The 27952-nt window shown below is 35.9% G+C and overlaps 1 protein-coding gene across 1 annotated transcript in view; it reads right to left on the reverse strand.

Moving 5' to 3' along the window:
- The window catches only part of LOC123663041 (organic cation transporter protein-like), a 61806-nt gene extending 38151 nt beyond the window's left edge, over positions 1 to 23655 (reverse strand). The window contains exon 1 of the mRNA XM_045597784.1: positions 23502 to 23655. Within this exon, the coding sequence (XP_045453740.1) occupies positions 23502 to 23522 (21 nt within the window). The 5' untranslated portion in view covers positions 23523 to 23655. The remainder of the gene's footprint in view (positions 1 to 23501) is intronic.
- Positions 23656 to 27952: the final 4297 nt, after the last annotated feature.

The raw sequence follows: 27952 nt of genomic DNA on the forward strand, positions 1-27952 counted from the left end.
AATCAAACAATAAATATTGACTAATATAATATCAATAGAGTCGCCATCTTGTATATGATTGCTCAATAGGTTAAAGAAAGACGTGATTAAAATTATATATATTTATTTGTGTATATGTGTTTACGTAAATATATTTACATGTTTAATAAAACTTACAACTGATTGTATTACTATATTAATGAATCAGCTCAGCTGAATAGGAACATTAATTTACATACCAGCAATCATAGAACCCTAAACTGCGTGTGGATCAACACGCAGACATAAAGATAGCATCAATAAAAACCTTGCTCTTGACCACAGTCCTGCCTTAAAGAAAGTAAAAGAATAAACTAAAGTTCAAGGTTGTGTTGCGTGTTCTTAAAACATATTATCATTTCGTTATGGCACCCTAGTTTTAATTGGTAGGAAACGTAAATGATAGGAAGTCGTTCCACAGCTTAACTGCCCGTGTGCATATACCTAATAAGTGGGTGAGAAATTTTTAATGGAAGTGGATTGATCAAGCGATGATATTACTGTTCTCAACGTCTTGCTATTCTGTAGAAAGAAGAAAAAACAATGACGTAAAGTCGAGAGCTCGACTACTCCTAAGAACATATCCTTATAAATCGACTATCCTGTATAACAGGTCGGGGAAAGTCTTTTCATATTTTAATCTCCTTCAAAAAAGGAGGTTTGACAAAAAAACGAGGTCGTTACTTAATTTGAAGAAGACTTACATGATGTTATTTCAATTCATTTTCAATGTGGGCCCTTCATTATGAATACAAAGGCGCATTCTTTTCCTTAACGTGCTTTTTACGACACTTGTTCGTAAAGTTTGCCTGATTTGTTCAGCAGCATTAATAATGCGAGTTTTCAATATTTCGATGTTCGGAGAAACAGGTGACACATCATACGCTATACCTACTCTTCGTGTGACATATGACATTTTTTTCGAATATTCGTCTATTAATTTCTTTTTAATGCCCTTTAAAGTGATAGATTCGGGGATTTTTTACCAATAATAATAAAATTAAAAAAAAACCAAAATATTTGAACATGGATTTTTTTTTATATTTTTCTGTGATTGCCCATACCCGTCCTGACAACCCCTTAAAAGGGTCGTGACATATTATAAGTAGCTCTATATATATATTATGTATGTTCTGGGATCACTTCGTCGTTTATCAACCGATTTTGATAATTATTTTTTTGTTGGAAAGGAGATACCCCAAGTGTAGTACCATGATAAGGAAACCAGGATCTGACGTTGGAATCCCAGAGAAATCGAGGGAAACCCTCGAAAATCGTAATGACGACTAGTGCGTTTATTAATTTTTTTCGTCTACTTACGTTGTATTACTTTTCGATGAAATTGCAGTCGGTTTTTTTCGTTTGCGAGCGAACGCGATTATCTGGTAAAAGTTGCAATAAAATTATTTTAGTTATATTGTTTGTAACTGGCTAGTTTTGATATCATAAAACTGGAACAGAATTCATCCAAATTCTAATATATAGCCCCGATTTTGCACCCTCGGAATTCCGTCTGTTTCGGTCTTTTCAGAATTCTTAGGTAGTATAAAGAAACATCAAGAGAGGACTGTCAAAACTACGTTTCGCGGTTTTTTAATGAGAGGTTCCAAAATTTCTACAGCAATGGAATCTTGTCACTACCACGAAATGGCGGCGTAAGTTACCGAACAAAATGGTATATATATATTATAATTAATGTAAATATTTTATTTAAAATCTTACCTTGAATATCTATATAAAATGGGAACTTACGAATGGATTATTAGAAGATAATATTCCAAGGGTGTATTAAACAGAATATGATTCATTGCTGGTTCAGCGACTATACAAGCTTTATTATTCTGAGTATACACTGTTCTATATTTTTATTTTTATTTTTCAAGTAACTATCATAAAATTTGAAGTAATTGTTAATCGTAGTCCTTCCTTTATCCATGACCTTATGATCGCTAGAACCGTGATTACGACTGTAGCTGTGGTTCATTGTCAAGTTCATTTATGAATGCGTAATTCGTAAAACGTTGAAGGCCATGTATTCATTATATAATTTTTTTAATAGAAGTAAACGACGAATACGACTATTCACAAAACATACTTGATTTCTGCTTTTCTATTTCTCCGCTCGCTATATAAGCAACTAAGATAAAGAGTTTTGATTCAATGCAAAAGTACATAAAGTAATGCTTACTGTTTAAAATCTATAACTTTAAAAACAAGCTCCTCGCTTTCAATTTTCATAAAAATATAATAAACCTGAATAATCCGATTGTTTTAACAGGTCATGCAAAATATGACGGATCACGATTCAGACTTGTAACAACCTACTGGGCATAGATCTATTTTCCTATGTAGGAGAAAGATCCAAGCTTAATCCTCCACGCTGCTACATTGTGGGTTAACGAATATATTCCCTACTATGAGTAACGATCGCTACCAGGTGTTTATGATAACAACTGGAACCGACAGCTTAACGTGATCCCCGAGACATGGCCTTGCCATAATGTGTCCTACAAGGACAGACAAACAAACCAGGAATAAAAAAAACTTTAAACACAAATATCTTGCTCTCAGAGTTGGAATAGAAGCCGCGACCACCTGTGTTTTGGCGCCGCCGACACGATACACGCACCATTACACCGGAGCGGTCTTCATCAAAAATATGTATACAAATAAATAAAATTGGAGTAACTGTTTGTAATATTAAAATAACCGCTTTTTACTAAATGCATATGAATGTATACACAATAAATATACATTAAATATAATATATTTTTTTTAATTTTTGTGTCTGTCTGTCTGTCTGTTTAATCCGGCTAATCTCTGAAACGGCTGGACCGATTTTGACGGGACTTTCACTGGGAGTTAGCTGATTATAGTAAGGAGTAGCTTAGGATACTTTTATTTTAGAATTTTATTTATTTTAAAACTCTGCGAACTAAACGATAAATTTTTCGTTAAATTTCACGCAGATGAAGTCGCGGGCGGTTATTAAGCAAATATCGGTATTTCTTACATTCATAAAAAAACGAATAAAGCCAGTGAGATGAATTTAAAATTTAGTAGCAATAAAAATTGATAAGGAGTGTTGAAATCATAATAAACGGTAATAATCAACGGAGGGAAAATTATAAACAAATAAACGTTGGATTTTATTGATAGAAAACAAAAAATAATGTAGGTATAGCTTAGGTTAGTAAATGTATATGAAATTGAGCACACGATTTCCTTAGACAATTACAAATAGAGAAAGGAGATTATCTACTAATTATTTGTTTCGTATTATAATCACTTTTATTTTATACGGATATGTAATCAATAGGAAGTGCTGTCGGTCTCACGATTTTTTTATACGACTAGGTCGGCAAACAAACATTCGGCTCATCTGATGGTAAGCGATTACCGTAGCTTATCGACGCCTGCACCACCAGAAGTATAGCAAGCGCGTTGCCAACCCTATCCCCAAATAAATATGGAATGACAAAAGCACGGGCATTATAAGCCCGTATATCACTTACATTACAAAAAACCCTACCCCCCATCATTTATTTTGGACAGTAACTTCATAATACAGATATCAATTAATTATTTAATTCGTTCATTTGCTTAGCTTTACGGCAAAGCACGCGATAATACTACGTACAATTGAAAACCTGACCTGCGACTATGACCTAACGTGACCTATCAAACGTGTCTTACGTTTGGTACAGAGCGTAGACATAAGGTCAGAACCCTTAATTACAATTGATGCAACATTAAAACTAAAACAATAGCTTTATTCATAGTAATAAATTAATAACACCAAAAAATAACACATAGCCGAGCTTTACGGATATTAACTAACAGTGAAAACGAAATTTCCAAAAAAAAATATTTTCAAAATCAAAATCAAAAAACAGCTTTATTCAAATAGGCTCCAAGAGCACTTTCGAATCGTCATTTTACACAACAACACACACAAAAATCTTTCAAATTATCTATCTATCAATCTATTAATCTATCTCTCTACTGAGAATAATCTAATATTCAAAATGTTTGCGGTCGGTTCTACTTAGAAGTATGATACTGCATATTTGCGTTAAGTTGGTATCCTTAAGTTATTATACACCTACAAAAAAAAAGCAAAATATTTGTTATTTACAAATATATATTTTTTTTAATTTTTTTAGGGACTTTATACATAATTATGTACATGACAGTCCTATACTAAACATATCTATATAAAACGAACACTTTTAATATTTTTAATTAAACTAAGTCATAATACTAAATTATTATAGATCTTAATATTACTAAATTCAAACTCTAGTATAGCTTTGGCACATTGGGATGTTGGTTCAGACAAGATTTGATTGAACAAGCCGACGCCTAATAAATTCAGACCACTTACAAAGACTTGAACGTCGTTAGAAAATACCTCCAGTGGAAAGGTCGAGTTTAAAACTCCACATTTTATTTATTTTGTTATTGATGCCTTTATTGCACGATACAGTATTTTGAAATAACGGTAAAAAGGGGCAATCCTAAAAGAATTCTGTACCAGCCGTTTAGGACGTACAAAAGCGTACGTTTGTAAGTGTGGATAATATATTTTGCTATTAATTAATACATATCTTTAATATAGGTACTCTATTATCAAATAGTGTTAAATGTCATAATTTGGGTTGCTGTGAAGAAAAGGCGAAGTTACCATTATTCTGTCCATTGTATTGTATTTTACTAATTACAGAATTTACAACATGTTGTTATCTTTATAAGATTTAAAAATTACCGAGGTTATTTTTATGGCTAAAATTATTCAAAAACGGGATATTCACCGTGTTTTTTTTTTATTTTCATTTTGCGGTACGAGAAAGGAGGTAGTCCGGTATGGACACTGCTAATGCCGTCAAGTTCTACCCGCAAATTTCAGTCTCGTGAACGAGACATTCGTAGCTTATGTCGAAATGTCGAGCTCAGATGAGAGATATTATCTTACTGATAAAGATTTTACCTCAACAAAAATCCGGTGTTTTCAAGAATCATTACCAGGAAGATATTAATAGCGTTGTCATGTGCTTAAAAAAAATCTCGTCTTCGCATAAGTATAAAAAATCAATCAATACGGTTCGTCAAAAAGCGGTTAATCCAAAAAGCCTGCGGTTAGTGAGTTAAAAAAATAAATAAGAAAAGTCTTTTGATAAAAATCCAAACACGCTATCACGCTCCTTAACCACACCATAATGTAATTCTACGAATCGGAAAATCGAAATCTCTACAATATAAATCTTTATATTTAAGCACGTCGCATTGTTTGTACAACAATAAAATTCTCGTGAAAAAAACAAGCGCAATAGTTTTGGATATTTCAAATAGTTACACGTATTTACCACGGCTTAACCTTCGACCTGATGTTTTTCGCGTCTTACGTCATTGTCATTGTTACGAACACTCGAAGAAACTAGCGCCATCTAGCGGCAACCGTTGAAACCACACAAAGACAGAGACCGCATGAAACTCTCTACTCAATACTAGATGGCGTTAGAGGAACTACTGTGGAACTTTGTAGAAGTATAGTCTCGAAAACCGGGCACATGCGCGAACTTTCCAGAATGGTCTGGGCCTCGTGTCGGCCGATATAAATAGCCGCAGGGAGGCGAGCGAGACAGTTCAGTTTGAGCGATCTTCGAGGCGACTTCAAGAGTGAAAACTAGTGATCAAGAGTGGTACCAGCGAAACCTACGACATTGGCTACGACTGAGGACATTGTGAGTGCTTAGTGTTTGAACCTAGTGCTTTGTGTTGGACCTAGTGCTAGTGAATAAAGTCTTAAAAAGAGTCAGCAGGTCTTTTTCTCCAAATCCTTCGAACCCTAACACGTAACAACTGGTGTCGGAAGTGAGATTTGGAGATGCCATTGACTCCGAGAGAAGACTTTAAGGACGTCAAGGGCGTCAGGACAAGGGCGCAACGAGCTGCGGAGGCCACATCTACTGGGGACCAAGCTCCGCCCACCGTGGACCAAGCCCCGCCCACTGACCCCGCCTATCATGCCCCGCCCACTGACCACGCCCACCAGGCCCCGCCCACTCGGGCTCAGGCCCCGCCCATTCGGGCTCAGGCCCCGCCCACTCAGGCTCAGGCCCCGCCTACTCCGAGTCAGGCCCCGCCCACTCAGGCTCAGGCCCCGCCCACTCAGGCTCAGGCCCCGCCCACTTTGTATCAGGCCCCGCCCACCGGACCCGTCCACCTTACCGCGCCCACCAGTGACACCGTAACTTCTACAGACTCTCAAGTGGCTCTTCAATTAGCAAGTTTAATTAAATTAATGGAGCTGCAAAAGGCTGAAATTCGTGATGCTTTGCAAGAATCACAAGAGCAACAAAAGGCTGAAATTCGTGGTGCTTTGCAAAAATCACAAGAGCAACAAAAGGCTGAAATTCGTGGTGCTTTACAAGAATTACAAGTGCAACAAAAAGAGCTCCAAGAAAAAACGCTTGGGGCTGTAAAAGATGTTAGTGACGCGGTGACCAAGCTTCGAAAAGATGTCGACGTAGTGGAAGAACGAGTTACCGGGTTAGGATTGGATGTTGAAAATGTGAAAACCGGCCTCACTGAATTACAGAAGAAAGTAGTGCGCCTTGAAACCACGGGAGTCGCGATGTCTAGTGGAAGTACCGGAGTGGTGCAAGGACCGAGAGTGAAAGTGCCTCCGTACGACGGCACTACTCCGTGGAACGCTTATCGTCAACAATTCCAGACTGTTGCTACTGCCAACGGATGGACGGAAGAGCAATGCCTGACCGCTCTCACTGTTGCGCTCAGAGGGCAAGCTTTGTCGGTTCTGGAAGCACTGCCACATACAGGAAACGGGTTCCACGGCTTGATGGAGGCACTTGAATCCCGATACGGAGAGCGACACCTGGAACACGTGTTCCGTGCCCAACTGCGTGACAGAGTCCAACGCTCAGGAGAAGGGCTACAACAATGGGCGTTGGAAATTGAAAAACTCGTCAGGAAGGCACACCCAGGAGCCGAATCCAAGATGGTAGACACGAATATTGTTCAAGCATTTGTTGACGGAATCAAAGACCTGGAGGTCAGAGCTGCAGTGAGACTTCGACACCATACCTCGTTAAAGGAAGCATTGGCGCATGCTTTGGAGGTAGAGGCTGTTCGCCATGACATACGGCAGACCCATAAGATCCGCGAGGTCTCTGAGGAAGTTAAGGAGGTCAAGGCTCCTACGAAGAAAAGCTATGGAGTCATGTGCTACAAGTGCGGCGAAAGGGGCCATCTTCAGCTCAACTGCCCACAGAAGGAGACCCAGATAGCGAGGATGAAAAGGATCGAGGAACAAATAGGAGCAGGGAAACGAATAAAAGCCAGGACTAAGGGGCGAGTACTGGCTGACGCGGAGGAAGCCCCAATAACTGTTATCTCCCAGGCATGCAGCGGGAATAGTCTTGCGATTCAGGGGACTATTAACGGGACGGATTGCAAAATGACTCTAGACACAGGAGCCTCTAGAACAATAGTGAACCCAAAGCTGGTAAAAGCCGCAAGGGGACACAAGAGGAGAATTAACTGTCGGCTTCTTACGGCCTCCGGTCAGCCAATACCCGTCCTGGGAGAAATGTCAGTTACGATGTATGTAGGGGGGTCCTCATACTCTCATAACGTTATCGTGGCTGAGATTATGGATGATTGCATCTTGGGTTTGGATTTTATGAAGAAACACAACTGCAGAATTAATGTCACTGACGGAGTTTTCAAGTATGGTGAAGAAGAAATCTTCATTCTTGGCGGTGCTTGCGGGAAAGTTGCATGTGTAAAGAAAGTCATTATACCTGGAAGAGCGGAAGCTCGGGTGTTGGTGAAACTACCGACAACTGGAAAGAAAAAGTCAAACAGATGCGTGTTGATCGAAGACACACCTACCAAGACATCGGCGCAAAAACTGATGACGGCGAGAACCCTTGTTAGTGGAAGCAGTAACGCTGTGGTCAAGGTTTTGAACCTTGATGATCGCGACATCTGCTTGAACAAAGGTGACGTCATTGGAAAATGTGAAGAAGTTGTCTGGATGAAAAAGTGTAGTTCGATGACAGGCGCAGACTTGGCAAAGAGCAACAACTACGAATTAGTGACTGAGCTACTCGATGACTGCAAGAGTAATCTTACTTATTCGCAGAGCATGAAAGCCAAGAAGTTTTTACAGCGCTACGCGAATATCTTCTCCAGTCACGAAGGGGACCTTGGAAGAACGTCGGTGGTCCAGCACAGGATAGATACCGGAAGCGAGAGACCAATTCGTCAACGAGCAAGACGGATACCAATCGCAAAGGAAAAAGAAGTTGAAGGCCTTTTGGAGGACATGAGAAGGAATAAAATTATTGAACCGTCTGCAAGCCCGTGGTGCTCACCTGTTGTATTGGTGAAAAAGAAAGATGGTAGCACGAGATTTTGTGTGGACTATAGGCGTCTCAATGATGTCTCTAAGAAGGACAGTTACCCGTTACCTCGAATTGACGACACTTTGGATACCCTGAGTGGCATGAAATGGTTCTCAACCCTGGATCTAAAATCTGGATACTGGCAGGTGGAAATTCATCCAAAAGACAAGGAGAAGACAGCTTTCTCGACCGGTAAAGGTTTATGGCAATTTAAAGTCATGCCCTTCGGATTGTGCAATGCACCTGCCACATTCGAGCGACTCATGGAGTGTGTACTGGCAGGCTTAGTTGGAGAGGCTTGCTTAGTCTATTTAGATGACGTCATCATTGTCGGCCGTGACTTCGAGGACCATTTGCAAAACTTGGAGCGAGTTTTCGCTAAAATAGAGGGGGCCAAATTAAAGTTGAACCCGAAAAAGTGTTGTTTATTCAGGAATAAGGTCAGTTATCTCGGCCATGTTATCTCCAGTGATGGAATCCAGACAGACCCGGAGAAACTGGAAGCAGTCCAAAAATGGCCTACCCCTAAGGACAAAACCGAAGTGCGGGCATTCCTCGGACTGTGCTCATACTACAGGCGTTTTGTTAAGGGATTCTCAGAGATAGCCAAGCCATTACATCGGCTGACAGAAGATAAACGACAATTTAGTTGGGATGGGACTTGTGAAGATTCTTTTCAGAAACTAAAAAAACATCTGTGTGAAACACCAATCCTGGGATATCCACAAACCGAAGGTCGATTTATAGTCGACACGGATGCAAGCAACACGGCCATTGGAGGGGTGTTATCTCAAAAACAGGGTGAAAGAGAAGTAGTTATTGCATATTTCAGCAAATCTTTATCCAAGCCAGAGAGAAACTACTGTGTGACAAGAAGAGAACTTTTGGCTGTTGTAAAGACGCTACAACATTTCAACAAATATCTCATCGGCAGACAGTTTTTACTGCGAACTGATCACGCGGCCTTGAAGTGGCTACTACAATTCAAGAACCCAGAAGGTCAAGTAGCTCGATGGATTGAGCAGCTTCAGGAGTATGACTTCAAGGCGGAACACCGCAGCGGAAAAATGCATGGGAATGCCGACGCACTCTCACGAAGACCGTGTTCGGAAGACTGCAAACATTGTGTTAAGCAAGAATCTAATGAAGTAGCATTAAAGCTAACAAGAGCAAGTCCTTTGGGTATCTGGGAGAATGATGCTATGAGGGAAGCTCAAGAAAGAGATGACGACCTTCGTCACATCATCACATGGAAGAAACGGGGTGACGTAAAACCAATCTGGAGTGAGGTTGCGCCCACTGGCGCTGTTACTAAGGCGTACTGGGCTCAATGGGACAGTCTGATACTTCAAAACGGAATACTCTACCGGAAATGGGAGAAGACTAACGGCAGAGAGTTCCACCTTCAGATAATTGTCCCAAGAACGAGAGTACCAGATGTTCTCCGTGAAATACATGATGGCGTATCAGGAGGTCATCTAGGTGTCAAGAGGACGTTAACAAAAGTGCGAGAACGATTCTACTGGTTGCATTGTCGTGATGATGTACAGGATTGGTGCCGCAAATGTACTACTTGCGCTGCTGTAAAAGGACCACAGACCAGGAGCCGTGGGAATCTGCGGTTGTATAACGTCGGTGCACCGTGGGAACGAATTGCAGTTGACGTAGCGGGGCCATTTCCTGTAACGGAATCGGGAAACAAGTACTTTATGGTCGTCATGGACTACTTCACCAAATGGCCCGAAGTGTTCGCCATACCAAACCAAGAAGCTACAACAGTCGCTTCTAAGTTAGTCGAAGAAGTGATATGTCGCTTTGGCGTGCCTCTAGAAATCCATTCCGATCAGGGCAGGAACTTCGAATCGCAAGTATTCCAGGAAGTATGCAGAATTTTGGGCATGCATAAGACGAGGACCACCGCGTACCATCCACAGTCTGATGGAATGGCTGAGAGATTTAACCAGACCCTTGAGAGGCATTTGGCGAAATTGGTAGACGACAAACAAAAAGATTGGGACAAGTATATACCGCTCTTCCTTCTGTCGTACCGAACCGCCGAGCATGAGAGCATAAAAGCTACCCCGGCGTATGTCAATTACGGTAGAGAATTACGAATACCAGTAGACCGGAGAGAGAGGACGGACAGACGGACCGGAGAGACGGACCGGACAAGACTGGAGGGTCACCGGAGGAATCAAATACCGTACAAGACTATGTCAGCGATTTAAAGGAAAAAATGCGCTATATACACGCCTTGGTTCGGGAAAATGGTTTACAGTCAAGTGAGAACATGAAAACCCGATACGACCGGAAATCGAACACGAGCGGCTTCAAGGAAGGGTCACTGGTGTGGCTGCATAACCCAACCCGCCGGAAAGGGAAATCTCCAAAGTTACAGACCAAGTGGGACGGTCCATACAAAGTGGTTACCCGACTGAATGATGTGACTTACAGGATTCAAAAGCAACCAAGAGGGGCATTCAAAGTGGTACACCTAGACCGTTTGGCGCGTTACCATGGCAGTAACAACGATGCTCGGGACGAGCATCTCTAAGAGGGGAGTAGTGTTACGAACACTCGAAGAAACTAGCGCCATCTAGCGGCAACCGTTGAAACCACACAAAGACAGAGACCGCATGAAACTCTCTACTCAATACTAGATGGCGTTAGAGGAACTACTGTGGAACTTTGTAGAAGTATAGTCTCGAAAACCGGGCACATGCGCGAACTTTCCAGAATGGTCTGGGCCTCGTGTCGGCCGATATAAATAGCCGCAGGGAGGCGAGCGAGACAGTTCAGTTTGAGCGATCTTCGAGGCGACTTCAAGAGTGAAAACTAGTGATCAAGAGTGGTACCAGCGAAACCTACGACATTGGCTACGACTGAGGACATTGTGAGTGCTTAGTGTTTGAACCTAGTGCTTTGTGTTGGACCTAGTGCTAGTGAATAAAGTCTTAAAAAGAGTCAGCAGGTCTTTTTCTCCAAATCCTTCGAACCCTAACACGTAACAATATTATGTAATCCATGGTGTACTTTACATTTTTTTTTTTTATATACAACACCTAACTCACCAACAGGAACAAATCATTGCTTTAAAGCAGTATTATTTAGCTGTGATCTTCTGTAAGTAAGGTCGAGGCACTCCCCTAGTCGAGCTGCTCCAGATTTTGAGCAGGATATTTTCTGCTATTCCCTACCTCAGTTAAATATATAAAAAAAAATATTAAAAAAATATTATAATAATTAAAAATATTCATTAAATTTAAAACTATTATTTGAGTTGTTTTACACACATTTTAAACACAGAATTTAATTTTACTGGGTCGTTGAGTATGAGGCGTTTATTTATTCAATTCAGTTGCAAGATTTTTTTTCTTTATTAAACTGCACTTGTAAAATTTGTGATAAAAACTTTTGATTAAAATTCAGTTCTCAAACCAACCTATGCTGTGCTGTGTGGCTACGGCACTAAAGAATTTAGCCACCCCCTCTCTTCCCGTGGGTGTCGTAAGAGGCGACTAAGGGATAACAAGGTTCCACAACCACCTTGGAACTTAAGAAGCCGACCGATGGCGGGATAACCATCCAACTGCTGGCTTTGAAATACACAGGCCGAAGACGGGCAGCAGCGTCTTCGGTGCGAAAAAAGCCAGTACTGCGGTCACCAACCCGCCTGCCCAGCGTGGTGACTATGGGCAAAACACATGAGTTCACGTTATTTTTGGCGTAAACTTGTGGAGGCCTATGTCCAGCAGTGGACTGTATAGGCTGTAATGATGATGATGAAACCAACCTATTTTAACATCCACTAAAAGTTACAAAAATATATATATATTTAATTATGAATGGATGAATATAGTATTTGATTAACGATTGATATATTGACAAGATAAGGACAAAAAATGTTACTAATATTGGAATAGGTATATGTGCGCATTATTACACCTCACCCTTTTTTAGTCGAAATGCGTACCTAAAAAGTCAATTTAAACTACGTTATTGATATGCAAAATACGTAAATAGCACTGTTGTTGTCTTTTGGCGGTTGCCAAACAACGACGCTGTTCAATCTGAGGAAAGTTTTTCAGTCATATCTAAATATAGGTTTGTGCTTTGATTTGTACTTCTCATGTGTTATAATGCACTATATTTATATTTTTCTTAAGAAGTTATCTTTTAGAGAGTGTTTATAGATATATGTTTTTTACCATTATGTACATAAATACACATTTACAAATTTTAATGATTTTTTTTGCTACTTATAATTGTGAATTTAAAAATAAAAAAGTAAAAATTCATAAATAAATATGAAGATTGTTTATAGCGATAAGATTGTTTTTTTTTTTTCTTCTTTTTTTTTTTTTTGAACTGTTTAAAATGACTGCACCGAAATTTTCATAACTACTAATTAATTTTTGTATGGTCGTGCGTATTTTGAAACACGGAAAGTGAAACTAACACACCATCGGGACCTAAGAGGTATATTTATATTATTGCACGGATATATTTTTTATATATATTATTGCACGGATATTTTTTGTTGCGGGTTCAATTACTTTGAAACCGAAGGCAACCTGATCTGTAAATCTCTTCGTGGCATTGACCAAAGTATTTCTCTATTTCGACTGTATTGAAAGCTATCAAGCCAAATGACGAATAAATGAAGCTACCTAATCGACTGATCGTTCTTTTTTTCGTACATAAATATATATACTCCTTTTCCTAACAACAATGAATACAAAAAAGAATTATCTGATTGGGTGCAGTCGATCGAAAGATATGCGCTTAGTATATTACGTCTTATATTCAAATACATTTCGAGGAATCGATATTAACGATCATCTAAAAATGAATCTTCATTTATGGATTATTTAATTATAGATAGTATTGTATGTGAAGTATTAACCAGCCTTGGGCTTTTCCTTCAACTCAATAGTGTTTTGTTCATGTTCGTATGTTTTGTTACGTCAAAACTGTTGGACGTATATTATACTATAATACTAGCTGACCCCGCGAACGTTGTTTTGTCATATACGAGTATTATTAAACCTCTCGACCACCCCGCCCCCTTTATAACTTAGGCGTATGAAAAATAGATGTTAGCCGATTCTCAGACCTACCCGATACGCACACAAAATTTCATAAAAATCTGTCTAGTCGTATCGGACGAGTATTTTAACAAACATTATGAAATGAGAATTTTATATATTAGATAATTTGCAGTTACCATTCTCTCAATACAAAATAAAATTAAACAAATATTCCAAACTTGACCAGTTAACTACTAGGCAGTCTAGGGGTTCGGCTCCTACTAATCTCCATCGTCAGAGTAGCTTAGTGGTACCAGAATATATGGCTGTTTCAAATGTTAAGTCACACATTTGTTTGAAAGTAAAGTGAATACCCATTTTGGTTTTAAGATCTCTATCACATCTAACAAAAAAAAAAATGGCGATGATCTTGAAACGTCTGAAAATATTTTCGTAAAATATCGAGAAAAACATTGCGGTTACGTCAATTGAGGGAATTTCTGTGATTACATCCATAAAACGATATCATTGAAGGTCTACTCGCAAGCCTTGCTTTAGTCCATGATTATATAATGTACACTGAAAGGATTCATACCAGACATGCATAAATAAAGTGTCCAAAGTAACGTCACATGTCTTGGATTTTATTGTCTTAAACTCGAATAATAAGCAGATAATCGTAAATTTGTCATCGTTGATATAGAAGCTAATAAACTGCTTTAAGTTTTAATATACGCGGAAGTCTGTACATATAATAAAATTCTAACATGAAGTCTGTAAATGATTTTCAGAAGAAACAAATTACAGGCTCTATATTAGAACAATAGGAGCCATGACATTCTTTTTGAACTTCTAACTGTCTGTTTTGCTGTAGGTTTGTCGTCGCATCGTGCAAAATTTTTGTTTGTTGTGTTCACATGCAATTTTTCTGCATTAAATTGGATTCTGTTTTTTGATTCTAATTCTGGAGGTCTAACTTTAAATTTTGTTATAATTTCATCTTAATTGTAGCAAAATCATAACGAATTCGTTTTATATACACATATATAATTTAACAATGCAGGCGACGTCATAGGCAAATATAATGTAACATCTAAGTTATGAACATTGTGACGAATTTGCTTACAATGTAACTAAGTATTATTAAATGCTTAAATCCAATTTAATTTCTTTACAACTTCATGTTATTACGGCTTTAGTTAGGATTAAAATACGGATATCACTTGTGTTAATGATAAGTTTGTTTAAAATAAAACCTTAAGTCATTCAATAAGCCATAAGTTACCTACAAACATTAGCACTTAAATTATTTTTATTTTTAACCGACTTCAAAAATATATATATATATATATTATGTATTTTCGGGGATAACTCCGTCGTTTATGAACCGATTTTGATAATTCTTTTTTTGTTGGAAAGGAGATATCCCTAGTGTGGTGCCATAATAAGGAAACCAGGATCTGATGATGGGATCTCAAGGAAATTGAGGAAAAGTCTCAAACATCCGCATAACTTTTTACTGGGTGTACCGATTTTGATGATTTTTAATTTAATCGAAAGCCGATGTTTATCATGTGGTCACATTTAAATTTCCTCGAGATCTGATCACAACTTTTGGAGTAATCTTTGATAATGCGTGTTTACTTGACTATTTTTTCGTCTACCTACGTTGTATTACTTGTCAATATAATTGAAGTCGGTTTTTCTTCGTTTGCCTGCAAACACAATTATGTATGACTGTAAATTAGTAAAATTATTGGGCTAAGATCTAGATTAGGTAAAACCGAATTTTGGGACCGTGGAGGGATGGGGGAGGGGAGGGTGGGGAACACTACCCCTGGTACCACTATCACACCTCGGAACCCCATGGTTATGGAGATATCAATGGTTAAAGTTTTGAGGTTAGAAGAAGAATTGGTCAATCGTTAGTTAAGTGGCCTCCAATTTATGGGGTGAAATGGGGGTGGGAGGGTAAAGGGTGGTGGGGAGGGTGGGTTTTTTAGCCCCCCGTAGTGTGCGTTTCGCGTAAACCCCGTGGTTTCGAAGATATCGTGTTTGAAGTTTTGGGGTTAACTTTACGTGATTCAGAGATATTACAATACCTTAGAGCTCCGTGTCTGACTCCACCTTGACTCCGGTGCAGCGGGAAGTGCACTCATATGCTCCATTCACCAACTTTCACATTTTATTTTCGAACAAATTTACGTAAAAACGATCTCGATTGCAAGATCAACAAACGATACGAACTGACGCTTAACAACTGACAAATCGACATTTTTAAACAAAATAACGCGTCAGACATAATATTCTAATAAAATTAGTAACATTGCGTGCTAGAATATAGGTTTAGAAATTCGAAAAATACCCAAAACCGAATCGGAGCACCCCACTGTCCACGTGGTCTTGGTCTGTCCTACCCCTAGAGTGTTTTTTTTGTGCCGCGGAGGCGCGGAGGGAGGGCAGCCCTCGCCCGCCGTGCGACCAGCCTCCGCTGCGGAACGGAGCATGAGTGAGCGTGCTTTCGCACGCAAGGGCGGAAGGGCTGCACTTCCCGCAGCGCCGGAGCCAAGCGTTCCTCTAATTTTCGAAATTCTTCTTCTAACCTCAAAACTTTAACCATGGATATCTCCATAACCATGGGGTTCCGAGGTGTGACAGTGGTACCAGGGGTAGCGTTCCCCACCCTCTCCCCCCCATCCCCCCACGGTCCCGAAATTCGGTTTTACCTAATCTAAAGCTTTACCAATTATTGTATATAAGAATTACGTCATATAAGATGGCAACATGCATATGCAGGCATGGCTTAGATCTACTATTGATATAATTGAAGGGTGCAAACAAACAGACAGTTCCACCTCATGTAAGTGATTACTGCACTCATGGACATCTGCAACATCAAAGGAGTTCCTAATGCATTTTCGGCATTCAGGGAAGAGATGTCCGAAAGTAGATTCTTGAAAAATTAAAAAAAAAAACGCACTCCCTACACCAAATAGGAATGGACTCCAATTTAGTAAAACAAAAGCCGATGCCCCAATGTGAAGTTTTATACCGCCCAATTCAGATCTTCGAGCAGATTGGCTTTAATTTGTATGAGTCACCTAAATTAGATTATTGACCTCAAGAATCCCAATATTCATATTCAGGAAGCTGTTCTGGAAACACGTTATAGTAAAAGTTGTTTTCTTAGTGATAAATGTGTAAATCTAAATTAAACAAGGGTTAAATTAGATAAAGTTACATCCAATAATCGATTTGAGACCTGATCTAAGGAGTTCCCTTCTTCCATTTCTACCAGAAAAGTATTAGCCTAATATAACATATCACCCGTGCTGTCATCCGCATAGCAACGAATAATACCGCTTTTAAATACATCGTTAATATGCAGAATACACGGTAAAACCTAATTTTAAGCTTTGAACCAATATAATATATAATAGTTTTAAACGTAAGTACCTAAGTTATTTGAAGTTTTGTACATATTACATTTTAATTTAATACATAGTTAAAGTTTTTTTTTTTCTTTTCATTTCAGTTCAATTTTTCATTATTTTTATCTCAATTACTTACGACCTAATTTTTAAATATTTTTCGTATTCAACCCTATGACCCTAAAATATACACAATTTTAGAATTCTGGTATTTCGTGTTAGCCTCACTCGCACTTTAATTAAAAAAAATTAATTTAATTTAAAAAAATTAATTTAATTTAAAAAATTTAATTTAAAAAAATCTGTTATTTTTATCTGTTTTGTTCTTTTGGTTTAATAGACGATTTTTCTGTCTTGTAACAAATGACAAAATTTAAGTTAGAACTCCTACCCGTTACATTGTGCTGCATATGAAGTGCATCATTATTTAAAAGCGAACAATTGCACTTGCATCCGCGCTAAATTAGGTAACATATATTTAATCTACAGATATATATATGAATATGAAAGGAACTTTAAAAAAAGTCTGTATGTTTTTGTGTCTGTCTGTATGTATGTTTATTCCCTATCTTAGCAAGATAAGAGTAATAGAAGCCAAAAAAATCAAGCTTATTGGATTTGTCTGAAGGAAAAACAAAGATACCTTAAAGTTCCGCGCTTATTAAATTGCCAGAAGATATTAAAATTTTTAATAGGGCGTGTACAAAGTTATGAATGAGAAGTCGTAACTCATTCTATTACATTATATTACAAACTACGTGTTTGGGGAAATGCCAAACCAGAAATGCGTTTAGTTACAAAATGTTGTTTCTCTTGAACACCTTTCCAAGGTTTATCTATACCTATTTGGTTTCAAATATGATTTCATATAATATGCTAAACAGAAAACGAGTATTACACAAGTTTCTCAGCACAGTTTCGCTTAGTTTTCTATAATTACATAGTAGTTGTCTCATCAGCTGATATAAATTGGCTTAGGACCTTTGTTAATTAATATCATATTTTTACAGGGCAAATTAGTTGACCCGGCAAACGTTGTTGTGCCATTTATGTTATTAAGCCCCTTAATTCCCCCCCCTCCCCCTGCTTATAACTTAGGGGTATAAAAAATAGATGTTGGCCGATTCTCAGACCTACACATATATCTACGCACACAAAATTTCATAAAAATCAGTCCAGCGGTTTCGAAGGAGTATTGTAACTAGCATTGTGACACGAGAATTTTATACATAAGATATATTAATAAGCTGTATAACACACGCTATTTTTATCGAAAAATAAATAAGGATAACCCATAATATTAATATACAATACTTTTATGTATCTCAATATGGTGTCATTAACATCAGTTGGTAAACAAAACTGTGTGAGATTAAATTAATCTAGACCGCTTCTCATCCCACGCATGTTTATTAGGCGGCCAACAGACGTCATAGAAGTTGCTTGTACTGTGTAAAAAATATTTTACGTGTGAAATTTTGTAGAAGATAATTTTTGTTATAGAACTTGATTGCCTTCTTACACACTTTTTATAACCGTTCTTTTTCTGGTTGATGATTACAATATAACAATTTGAACATAGCTCGCAGCAGAATTTTCAATCAGGTCTTAGTAACCCCAAGGCTGAACTATGTCTATGTAAATAATTTTTTATTGTTAGGGCAACATTGGTGTTTGAATTCTTGATTTTTTATTCATATTTCAATTTTAATTAGAAAATATCAATTTTGTATTATGAATTTTAAGTATTAACAATTTAAAAAAAAAAACTTAAATTTTAGAGCAGCGATGAAATTCATAAAATAATGAAGATACGTTCTTATGTTCGTATGTATTTTGTTTAATAGCCAATGTGCCTAATTGCATTTACTCAATTTACATTTTAATGCTGTAATCATTTTATCCTCAATTATAATTTGAAAAATTATTAATTAAGTTTATATTACTGAACATTTTTATGTAATTGATTTCTTTATTTATCCTAATTTATACATTTTTAAATATATTTATAACGAAAAAAACACAAACATTTAAAAATATTTAAGTATTATTGTTTGAACATTATCATTAGATTGTAAATACTGTACACGTTGGATACAAGCGAGAGGCGAAATACCGTTTTTAAGCTATATAGAAACATAAATCAAATATAAGTAACAGATCGGTATATAACTGAACTTAAGCTGTTGGCGCTGCTCACTTGTATCCACAAGATATAACTTTTATCAATTTATGCATACTAAATACATATTTTGGATAAACGTAAATTTATTTCTACAACCATGCTGTTGACACGAATTTCTAGAAACAAGTAATATAAGTTAGTGTTACGTGCAGTAATACAATAAAAGATATTACGAAGTCACCAAACCTACGAAATTCCATTTAAAATTACATGAGGGTAATGACCGAGTAACTTTTGACTGGCAATTAATATTCATCACGTCGTGAGGTAAATTTGGCTAAAAGAAGCGAAATTTAGCAAGTAATAAATTAACAATTTCTCTTTAAAGGTAATCCTTCTAAAATATGGAAGCTTAATAACTTAACACATCACTAACATATCTAGTACCTAGTAAAGGCAATTACTTAATTTTATAAAATATAGTTAATTTATTTTCTTGGGCAGAAATAATTTATAAAGATTATATAGATTAGATATATATTTCAACGAATTAATTGTTTTGATCAATTTAATTTTATGTTGTAAACTATCTATAAACCAGCAATTAAATAATTTTATCAAAGTCATTAAAGTACTTATCACATAAATTAAAGACAGGTTTCTATATTCATAAAAATCGTTTTACAAGCGTTTCGTTTTGCACGAAATTGTTCATAAGCAAAACAAAAAGTTATTCTACCTGGCTGTAATAAAGTATTTAAAAAAATTGATTCTTGGTCAGCAGTTAAATCATTTCACAAGAAATAAACTTTATATACCAAGCAATTCGCTTTTATTAGAGGACGTTCAACAATTCATGCTGGTGTAGAGCTTTTTACTTTGGTAGTCAATGCATGGGAAGAGTCACGAGTTGCTTTAGGTTTCTGTGATTTATCCAAGGCATTTGACTGTCTTCATCAGAAAACTCAGTTAATATGGCATTAAAAATACCGCACTAAAACCTCTTAGTACTTATCTTAATCATAGATCAAAGGGTTGAAGTAAATGTAAGTTGGCTGGGTCTCATAAGGGAGTGCCACAAGGCCCAATTCTTGGTCTATTCTTATTTCTAATATACATCAACAACCATATTTAGTGGAGAAGAAGCATGAGATTGTGTTGTTTGCTGATGATACTTCATTAATATTTAGATTGCGTAGACAAGAAAGAAACTATGACGAAGTAAACAACGCTCTTTCTCTGAAGAGATGAACAAAAAATGGTTTAGCATGAATAGCTTATTTCTCGATAGGGCGATCGAAAAATAAGTAATTGTATCAAATTTTTAATTCCAAATGTAAAACTGCAATGATATGTGTCGTGTTTGTCCTGATCATTTCAGGGCCATACTATTGCTTTATTTTCTTGTATATATGACATTAAATTTTAAAAGAGTACTGCGAATTTTTTTCTTACCCCAGCCTTATTTGCTCTCGGCCTCCACTTAGTACATTACTTAATTTTTATTTCTTGTAATATTTAATAAAGCTGATGATATAATAGGAAGGTAATGTTTACAGAGACATTAAGATTTTGTGTTAAATAAATATTGTGAAGGTTGGTGATAACAAGAAGATACATTAGCTAAATTTGTAATATACCTAATGTCAAGATGTACATTTTTATTTTATTGCTTGATATTTTTGCAACCTTAATTTCTTTTTTTTGACGTTAAGCACGTGTAATAATCTGTATTTTTCTCTGTCCATGTATTAATCTCTATTATGTGATGTATTATAGAATACACATATTGAATTTAATTTACTGAATTTTTAATTGTTTACTTTTATCTAATTCTTACATTACAGACACAATGACAAATTAAACATACATAAAAAAATATTTTAAAATGAAGTGACTATATCCAACGAACATCTAAATTTATTTCTTTATTTTCAATTTATTTTTTTAACAAAAACCAATACTCATTAAATAAAAGGAGACGATAAAAAAAGTATGTGTTTACTTACAAGTTTCTATATTTTGCTATACGCCGGATATCAATACCGGCTTTTAGTAGGACACTGAAGGATTGAACACATCGATCCAACCGAGCGAAGCGTGAGCGACCGTGACACGAAATACATAAAACTATGACCCCATCGCTTTGATCCAGAGATAATATACCATAATATATTATACAATACTATATACTTGACAATATAAAGGCTATATTTAGTCTAAGAGGTTTATTTTGAATTAACGTCTTCCAAAAGTGCTTGTATGATATCGTCAAAGACCTGTAGACTGGAGAAATCACTAAGGAGATTGTCCGTGCGGTCGAGATTCAAACCTCAATTAAAATTTAAAAGTGTTGAAAAAGTAGGTACTTTATAGTTAAAATGAATTATTTTATACGATCATCTTTTGCCTGGTTCTTACATTTACCAAACTATTCGTTTGTCTCATTTATATTCGACGACGATGATGTTTAGAACTTTTAACGGGTCGTTAGAAATTATAATAGTTTTTTTTTTTTTATATACTTAGGAATCGGGTCTGTATGTAATTGTTTCTAATTGTAACCTCATACAACTAACAAGTCAAAAAGATAAAAAGGTGAAACACAACGTGACTTGTGCACTCGCTTTCTCTGACGGCATTTAAATTTAAATATTGCATCGATGCATATAACGAAAAGTGTGAAAGTACTGACAAAATATTCAAAGTTCATTTTTTTAACCTGTATATGTATATATACATCGGCAAACCAGTGTACGACTCACCTGATGGTAAGCGATTACCAAAGCCTATAGACGCCTGCAACACTAGAAGCATCGCAAGTGCGTTACCGACCCTATTCCCAATCCCACCCAGGAGCTCTGATCACCTTGCTCACCACAGAAACAAAACACTGCTGCAAGCAGTATTATTTAGCTGTGTCTTCTGTAAGGTCGTGGTACTACCCCAGTCGGGCTGCTCCATATTTTAAGCAGTTCCTCCCAACTTTTTTTCATTTCTAATAAAGAAACATTTCTCGAGACATCTCGAGCAAAAACCCTAATTAATCATTAGTCGTCCCTTGACTGAAAGATCATGGTCCGATACAAAAAAAAAAATCGACAAATCGAAGAAACGTCGTGCCGTTACTCTTTTTACTTTATGTTTTCTAATTCAATTATTTTATAATTTGTCAATAATATTATAATAATGAGATGAGGGTATACAACAGATAAACGTTTTTTATATATTATTCTTTTATGCCATTTCACAATTTTTGTGAACTATTTCTATTCGCCAATATGAATCTAAAAGTTGTTGTTTATTGAGGAGAAAAAAGTCCTCATGACCTTTTCTACCTCCTGCTAGAAAAGTCTGTTCATAAATTATATGCCGGATAAATTTCACAACCGGTGAAACAAGCCCTAAGCTTTTTAACCGACTTTAAAAAAGGAGGAGGTTACTCAATTCGACTGATATATATTTTTTTTATGTATGTTCGAGGATAACTGCGTCGTTTATAAACCGATTTTGATAATTCTTTTTTTGTTGGAAAGGGGGATAAAGTGTAAGTGTGGTACCATGATAAGGAAACCAGGATCTGATGATGGGATCCAAGAGTAATCGAGGGAATTTCTCGAAAATCCGCAATAACTTTTTACTGGGTGTTTCGATTTTGATAATTTTTAATTTAATGAAAAGCTCATGTTCATCATGTGGTCACATTTAAATTTTATCGAGATCTGATAACTACTTATTGAGTAATCTTTGATAACGCGTAGTTACTTGACTATTTTTTCGTCGATCTACGTTGTATTACTTGTCGATGTAATTGAAGTCGTTTTTTTTTCGTTTGTCTGCAAACACAATCCTGGTGAATCCTGGTTTCCTTATCATGGTACTAAACTAGCGATATCCCCTTTCTAACAAAAAAAGAATTATCCAAATCGGTATATCCAGTAGAAAGTTATGTGGTATAATACAACGTAGGTCGACGAAAAAAGCGTCAAGTAAAAACGCATTATTAGATATAACTCGAAAAGTAGTTGTTAGATCTCAAATAAATTTAAATGGCACCAATTGACACACACCACCTTTCGATTAAAAAAAATTGTCGAAATCGGTCCACCCGGTCAAAAGTTCTGATGTAACATACATAAAAAAAAATACAGTCGAATTGAGAACCTCCTCCTTTTTTGGAAGTCGGTTAAAAAATAAAATTATTTTAATAAACTCATAATAATATATGTATGCAATAAACGCATGTCCTTATATTTTGTCAGATAAAATAAATATGTTCATTGTAATCATTAGTAATAAGCGTACGAATCATTCATGAAAGACCGTCAGAGTACATTACTATTCGTAAGTTTCGTAACGTACCCTATAGTTTTATTAAATTAAATGCGATTACGTCGAAAATAGTTACGATTTTTGAATAAACACCAAACTAAATTTAGCACAAAACAGGAGCAGGCCAACTTACCATTTTGGTAGATAATTTCATTCAATATCCACACACGTAGCTTTTATAACAATTTACAATCCTTTGTCACTAACGAAATTACAACAAAGTTTCTATGTTTCTAAATGTGGACGCAAGCACATGGCGCGACCGTGCGATGCCCCGGTACGAATGTGAACTGCCATATGCTCATGTGAAATGCAGTACTGGTATTTGTAAACGTTATAATTTAAACCTAATTGTAAGGGTACAGAGTACAAATTGCTTTACTGAAGTATTTGTTTTGTATCATGAAAAGGTAAGATAACTTTTCAATAAGGTTTTGACTATGGTTAATTAAACTCAATACAAATTAGTCATACCTATTAAACCTAGTTGTTTATGAGGTATGAATTTTTTAGAGTTGTAAATTGTAATATAAATAATGAATTTAAATTAATCTTATGGTATTAAAAATTTATTGATATTAAAAAATATGGTTTTTAAACGATATAAAAATCTATAACGAAACATTGGGTTATTATTAGTTTAGTAATAATAGTTCAATGTAACGAAAGTATTAGTTAAATAGTTTCGCTATTATCGTCACACCCTGCTTCAACACAGCAAAAACAACAACAATTGATAGAAAGTTTTCAATCAATGGTGTAATTTTATATGTACCGTGCGTCACAGAGCTTCGTAAAAAGCTAAAAATAACGGTTTAGTAAGTCTCACAAGTGAGAAATGCTTAACAGCAATGCGGCAAAAGCAAACGACCATCTCTTTATCGACTATTCGCCGGCCGACACGAAATTACGGCGCCACGCGGGCTTATCGAAATATTTAAATATGTATAATAAGATAGTAATACTGAAAAGCAAATAGTATATTATTTTAAAATAAACATAAAAATGATACTTATTTAAAAAAATGTATATTTTTAGTGACATATGGACAGCATAACAAATATCACATTGTAACGATATTATCTGTATATGCATAAAATAATTAGGTAAACCTGTAGTCTGTAAAGATATAATTTGTTAGAAGAGTTGTTTATATTTAGTAGACGTCTACTAAGGACGTATATTGCGACAGAACCGGATTAAGGTGGTCTGAGGGCTCTAGTAAGTTTAACAAAAGTTTTCATTTTTTGCGCTACAAATGCTGCAATTTTATTGGTCGTTAACAATGGATTTTTAAAAGTATACCTTTAGTGAGTACGTATACTTTAAGTAGAAAACGAAATTTTAGTCGTTACTACTTATTTGGCTACCCACAAATCTACTACTGCTAACCTTTATTGCATGACAAGTGATTGATACCAGCGATTTTCTCTTATCATACAGCTATATTATATTATATATCATTATACAAGCCGGTGATGAAATATTTTAAACGCAATCTACTCTCGACTCGAAAGCGGAAAATAATTTATAACAATTACAACTTTGCCTCGAGCTTTCTAACACTCAGTTAACTTAAAAAGAAGAGGAATTTATTGTGAGACAGAATTTAATCAGAACTACACTCGAGTATTTTGAATAAATATTGGTTAAAAAAATATTTAAAAAAAATGTTTCTTTGTCATCAGTTTTAAAATGTTAACGAATTCCCAAACGGAAGTAAGAAAATATGAAAAGATTTATGCATAACTTATTCCTAAATTAAATTAAGATTAAGGTGATTCATTGATTTATTTATTCATTCAAGATTTTAGAAGAAGAAATTAAACCTTAAAAAACGAATACCATACTTGCTGAATGGCCTACCCAAGGATATCCAACAGGAGACCAATAAAAATATGTTTAAGTATAAATTGCGCAGATACCTGTTCTCATATTACTATATTTGTGCCTATTTCTGACTTAAAATTTATAATGTATGGAGACTACTGATTCCGCAGTCAAACTGTTTGACCAGTTTGGAAGAATTTTGTTGCATCAGCTATGATTTCATGGTTTAATGGTAAATAAAAAAAGCAAAGCATTGCAGTAGTTGTCTTTACTGCCTAAAATCGCAAAGATCGCATATTTACAAAGCTTGCAAAAATAATACACATAAGAATTCAAATTCAAGTAATTTTCTGAGAATACAATTTTCTTTAAATCGAAGTTTTAAAAATACTACAATGATAAAAGCGACAGGCGAATTAAATTGAATGTAAAGTAATTCCTTAGAAATGTCTTTTAAAAACTTATTTTTGTACTAAAACATATTATATTTAATGAATCCTTCTTTGTTCTGCTCCGGAGCTTGTCGGTTCGATTCCCGCCTCGAGTCTGGGTGTAATACATTTATTTATTTATACTTGTATTATTATTTTAATATCCATTAATTGACATTTAACAAAAGCATTAAGTTGTTACCTTTTGAACACACGACCGTGTGTGTATGTTATAGATAATATTAACAAATCGTCATTAAAAATTAATTAAACAATGGAACTTAATTTTAAATAGAATCCTTCCATAAGCCTGTCACCTCACAAGCGCGACGTATTTTAACAACACGAACCAGCATATTTAAATTTTTTTCACATGCACAACACTTGCTCATGATACAAATGACCCCTCTACATACTTAGCCAAACAGCCTAAACAATGGGTCAACCAAATATGACGTGAGCAACATAATATTAACGTATGCTCAATGATGATTTAAATATAAATCTCTTTATGTACTCATGGGTGACTTAAATTCAAAGCCCTTTATGTGCTCACCGATGTTGTGCTCATTAGTGAATTTAGTCACTAAGATCTTTATATACTCATTAGTTTTTTTTTTTTTTATGTCATTAGGTCGGCAAACAAGCGTACGGCTCACCTGATGGTAAGCGATTACCGTAGCTTATAGACGCCTGCAACACCAGAAGCATCGCAAGCGCGTTGCCGACCCAATCCCCAATCCCCCAGGAGCTCTGGTCACCTTACCAACAGGAACACAATACTGCTTGGAAGCAGTATTATTTAGCTGTGATCTTCTGTAAGGTCGAGGTACTACCCCAGTCGGGCTGCTCCATATTTTGAGCACTTTTAGTGATTTTGCTACTAAAATCTTTACATACGAATCATCTCATCAAAACACAGGCTAAACAAAGTTTAATATTTCAAGGACCTGTTTCACCGGTTTCCGATAACGCTATTTGACTGATGACGGTATCAAACGGATAAAAACTTATGATATATTATTTTTATTACCTATAGGCATATTTTTAATGGCATATAATGGTAATCAAACGCCATTATTAATGTTTAAAACTGTAGAATTAAATTATTATATGTCTTTAGTTGGTAAGCCGATAAATAAAATAAAATATATTTTTTAAATAATAATTGGACTTTCTTATACTAAAGTGCACTTTTAAGTCTAAATGTACCACTTGTCACGCACACACATTTGTTGTGTCTCTATAATCTCAACGCACACAAGAATCGCGCGCACAGCTGACGATAAGTTGAACTATCTATAATATGCCTACACTTTACGTACCTCCAACTGACAAAAAATGATGACTATTTATGTTCTTTAACCTGGTTAGTATAAATAATTACAAAATTAAACGAATTACATTTTACTTGTTGAGCTCTAAAAATTGCATAACCTTCATTTCCCTTAATTAGCAAAAAAAGTATTTTATAAAGCAATAATGAAACGTATCTAATAACATTTTGTAATGACAGTGACAAAACGTTTTTTTTTTTTTTTTTAACCATTTATCACATTAAAATGCTATGGATAAGGATATGAAAATTTAAAATATGCGTTATTGACTGTTTCTTTTTAATCTACTTCAAAAACGGAGTAGGTTAACAATTCGACTGTTATTTATGTGTGTTGCCTCAGAACTTTTTACTGGGTAGACCGATTACGACCATTCTTTTTTTAAACATGTGGTTCCATTTCAATTTCATAGGAATCAGAATAGTACTTTTTGAGTTATTTCTATTTATATATACGCACTGCTGCTTTTAGCAAATTTTTGTCTGTCTGTCTGTCTGTTTGTTCCTGCTAATCTCTGAAACGGCTGAACCGATTTTGACGAGACTTTCACTCAGATAGCTGATGTAATAAGAAGTAAGTTAGGCTACTTTTATTTTAGGAATTTATTTATTTTATAACTCTGCGATCTGAACAATAACTTTTTTATTAAATTCCACGCGGACAGGCACAGCTAGTAAGTATATGTATATAATACGAACTTGTATAATAATAGTCCGCCATAACCCGACATGGAAAACTACAACCCTAAAACGGACAGCAGGATGGTAACTGCTAACTGCGCCATTTGAGGCAGCCGATGGAATCAATAATGTAAAGAGAGTATAAAGCGCCACGGCCCACAAGTGCAATTAGGCCGCGACAATCTTAAATTAATCATTACTGTTTAGGACCACTCTCTTGTTTAAATATTGAAGTACTGGCGCTGTTTTTCAATGTAATGTTTTAGTGAACATTCTTTAATCAAAAAGTCGAAGTAATAATTATAT

The sequence above is a fragment of the Melitaea cinxia genome, chromosome 2 (genome assembly GCF_905220565.1).
Source record: "Melitaea cinxia chromosome 2, ilMelCinx1.1, whole genome shotgun sequence".
NCBI lineage: Eukaryota > Metazoa > Arthropoda > Insecta > Lepidoptera > Nymphalidae > Melitaea > Melitaea cinxia.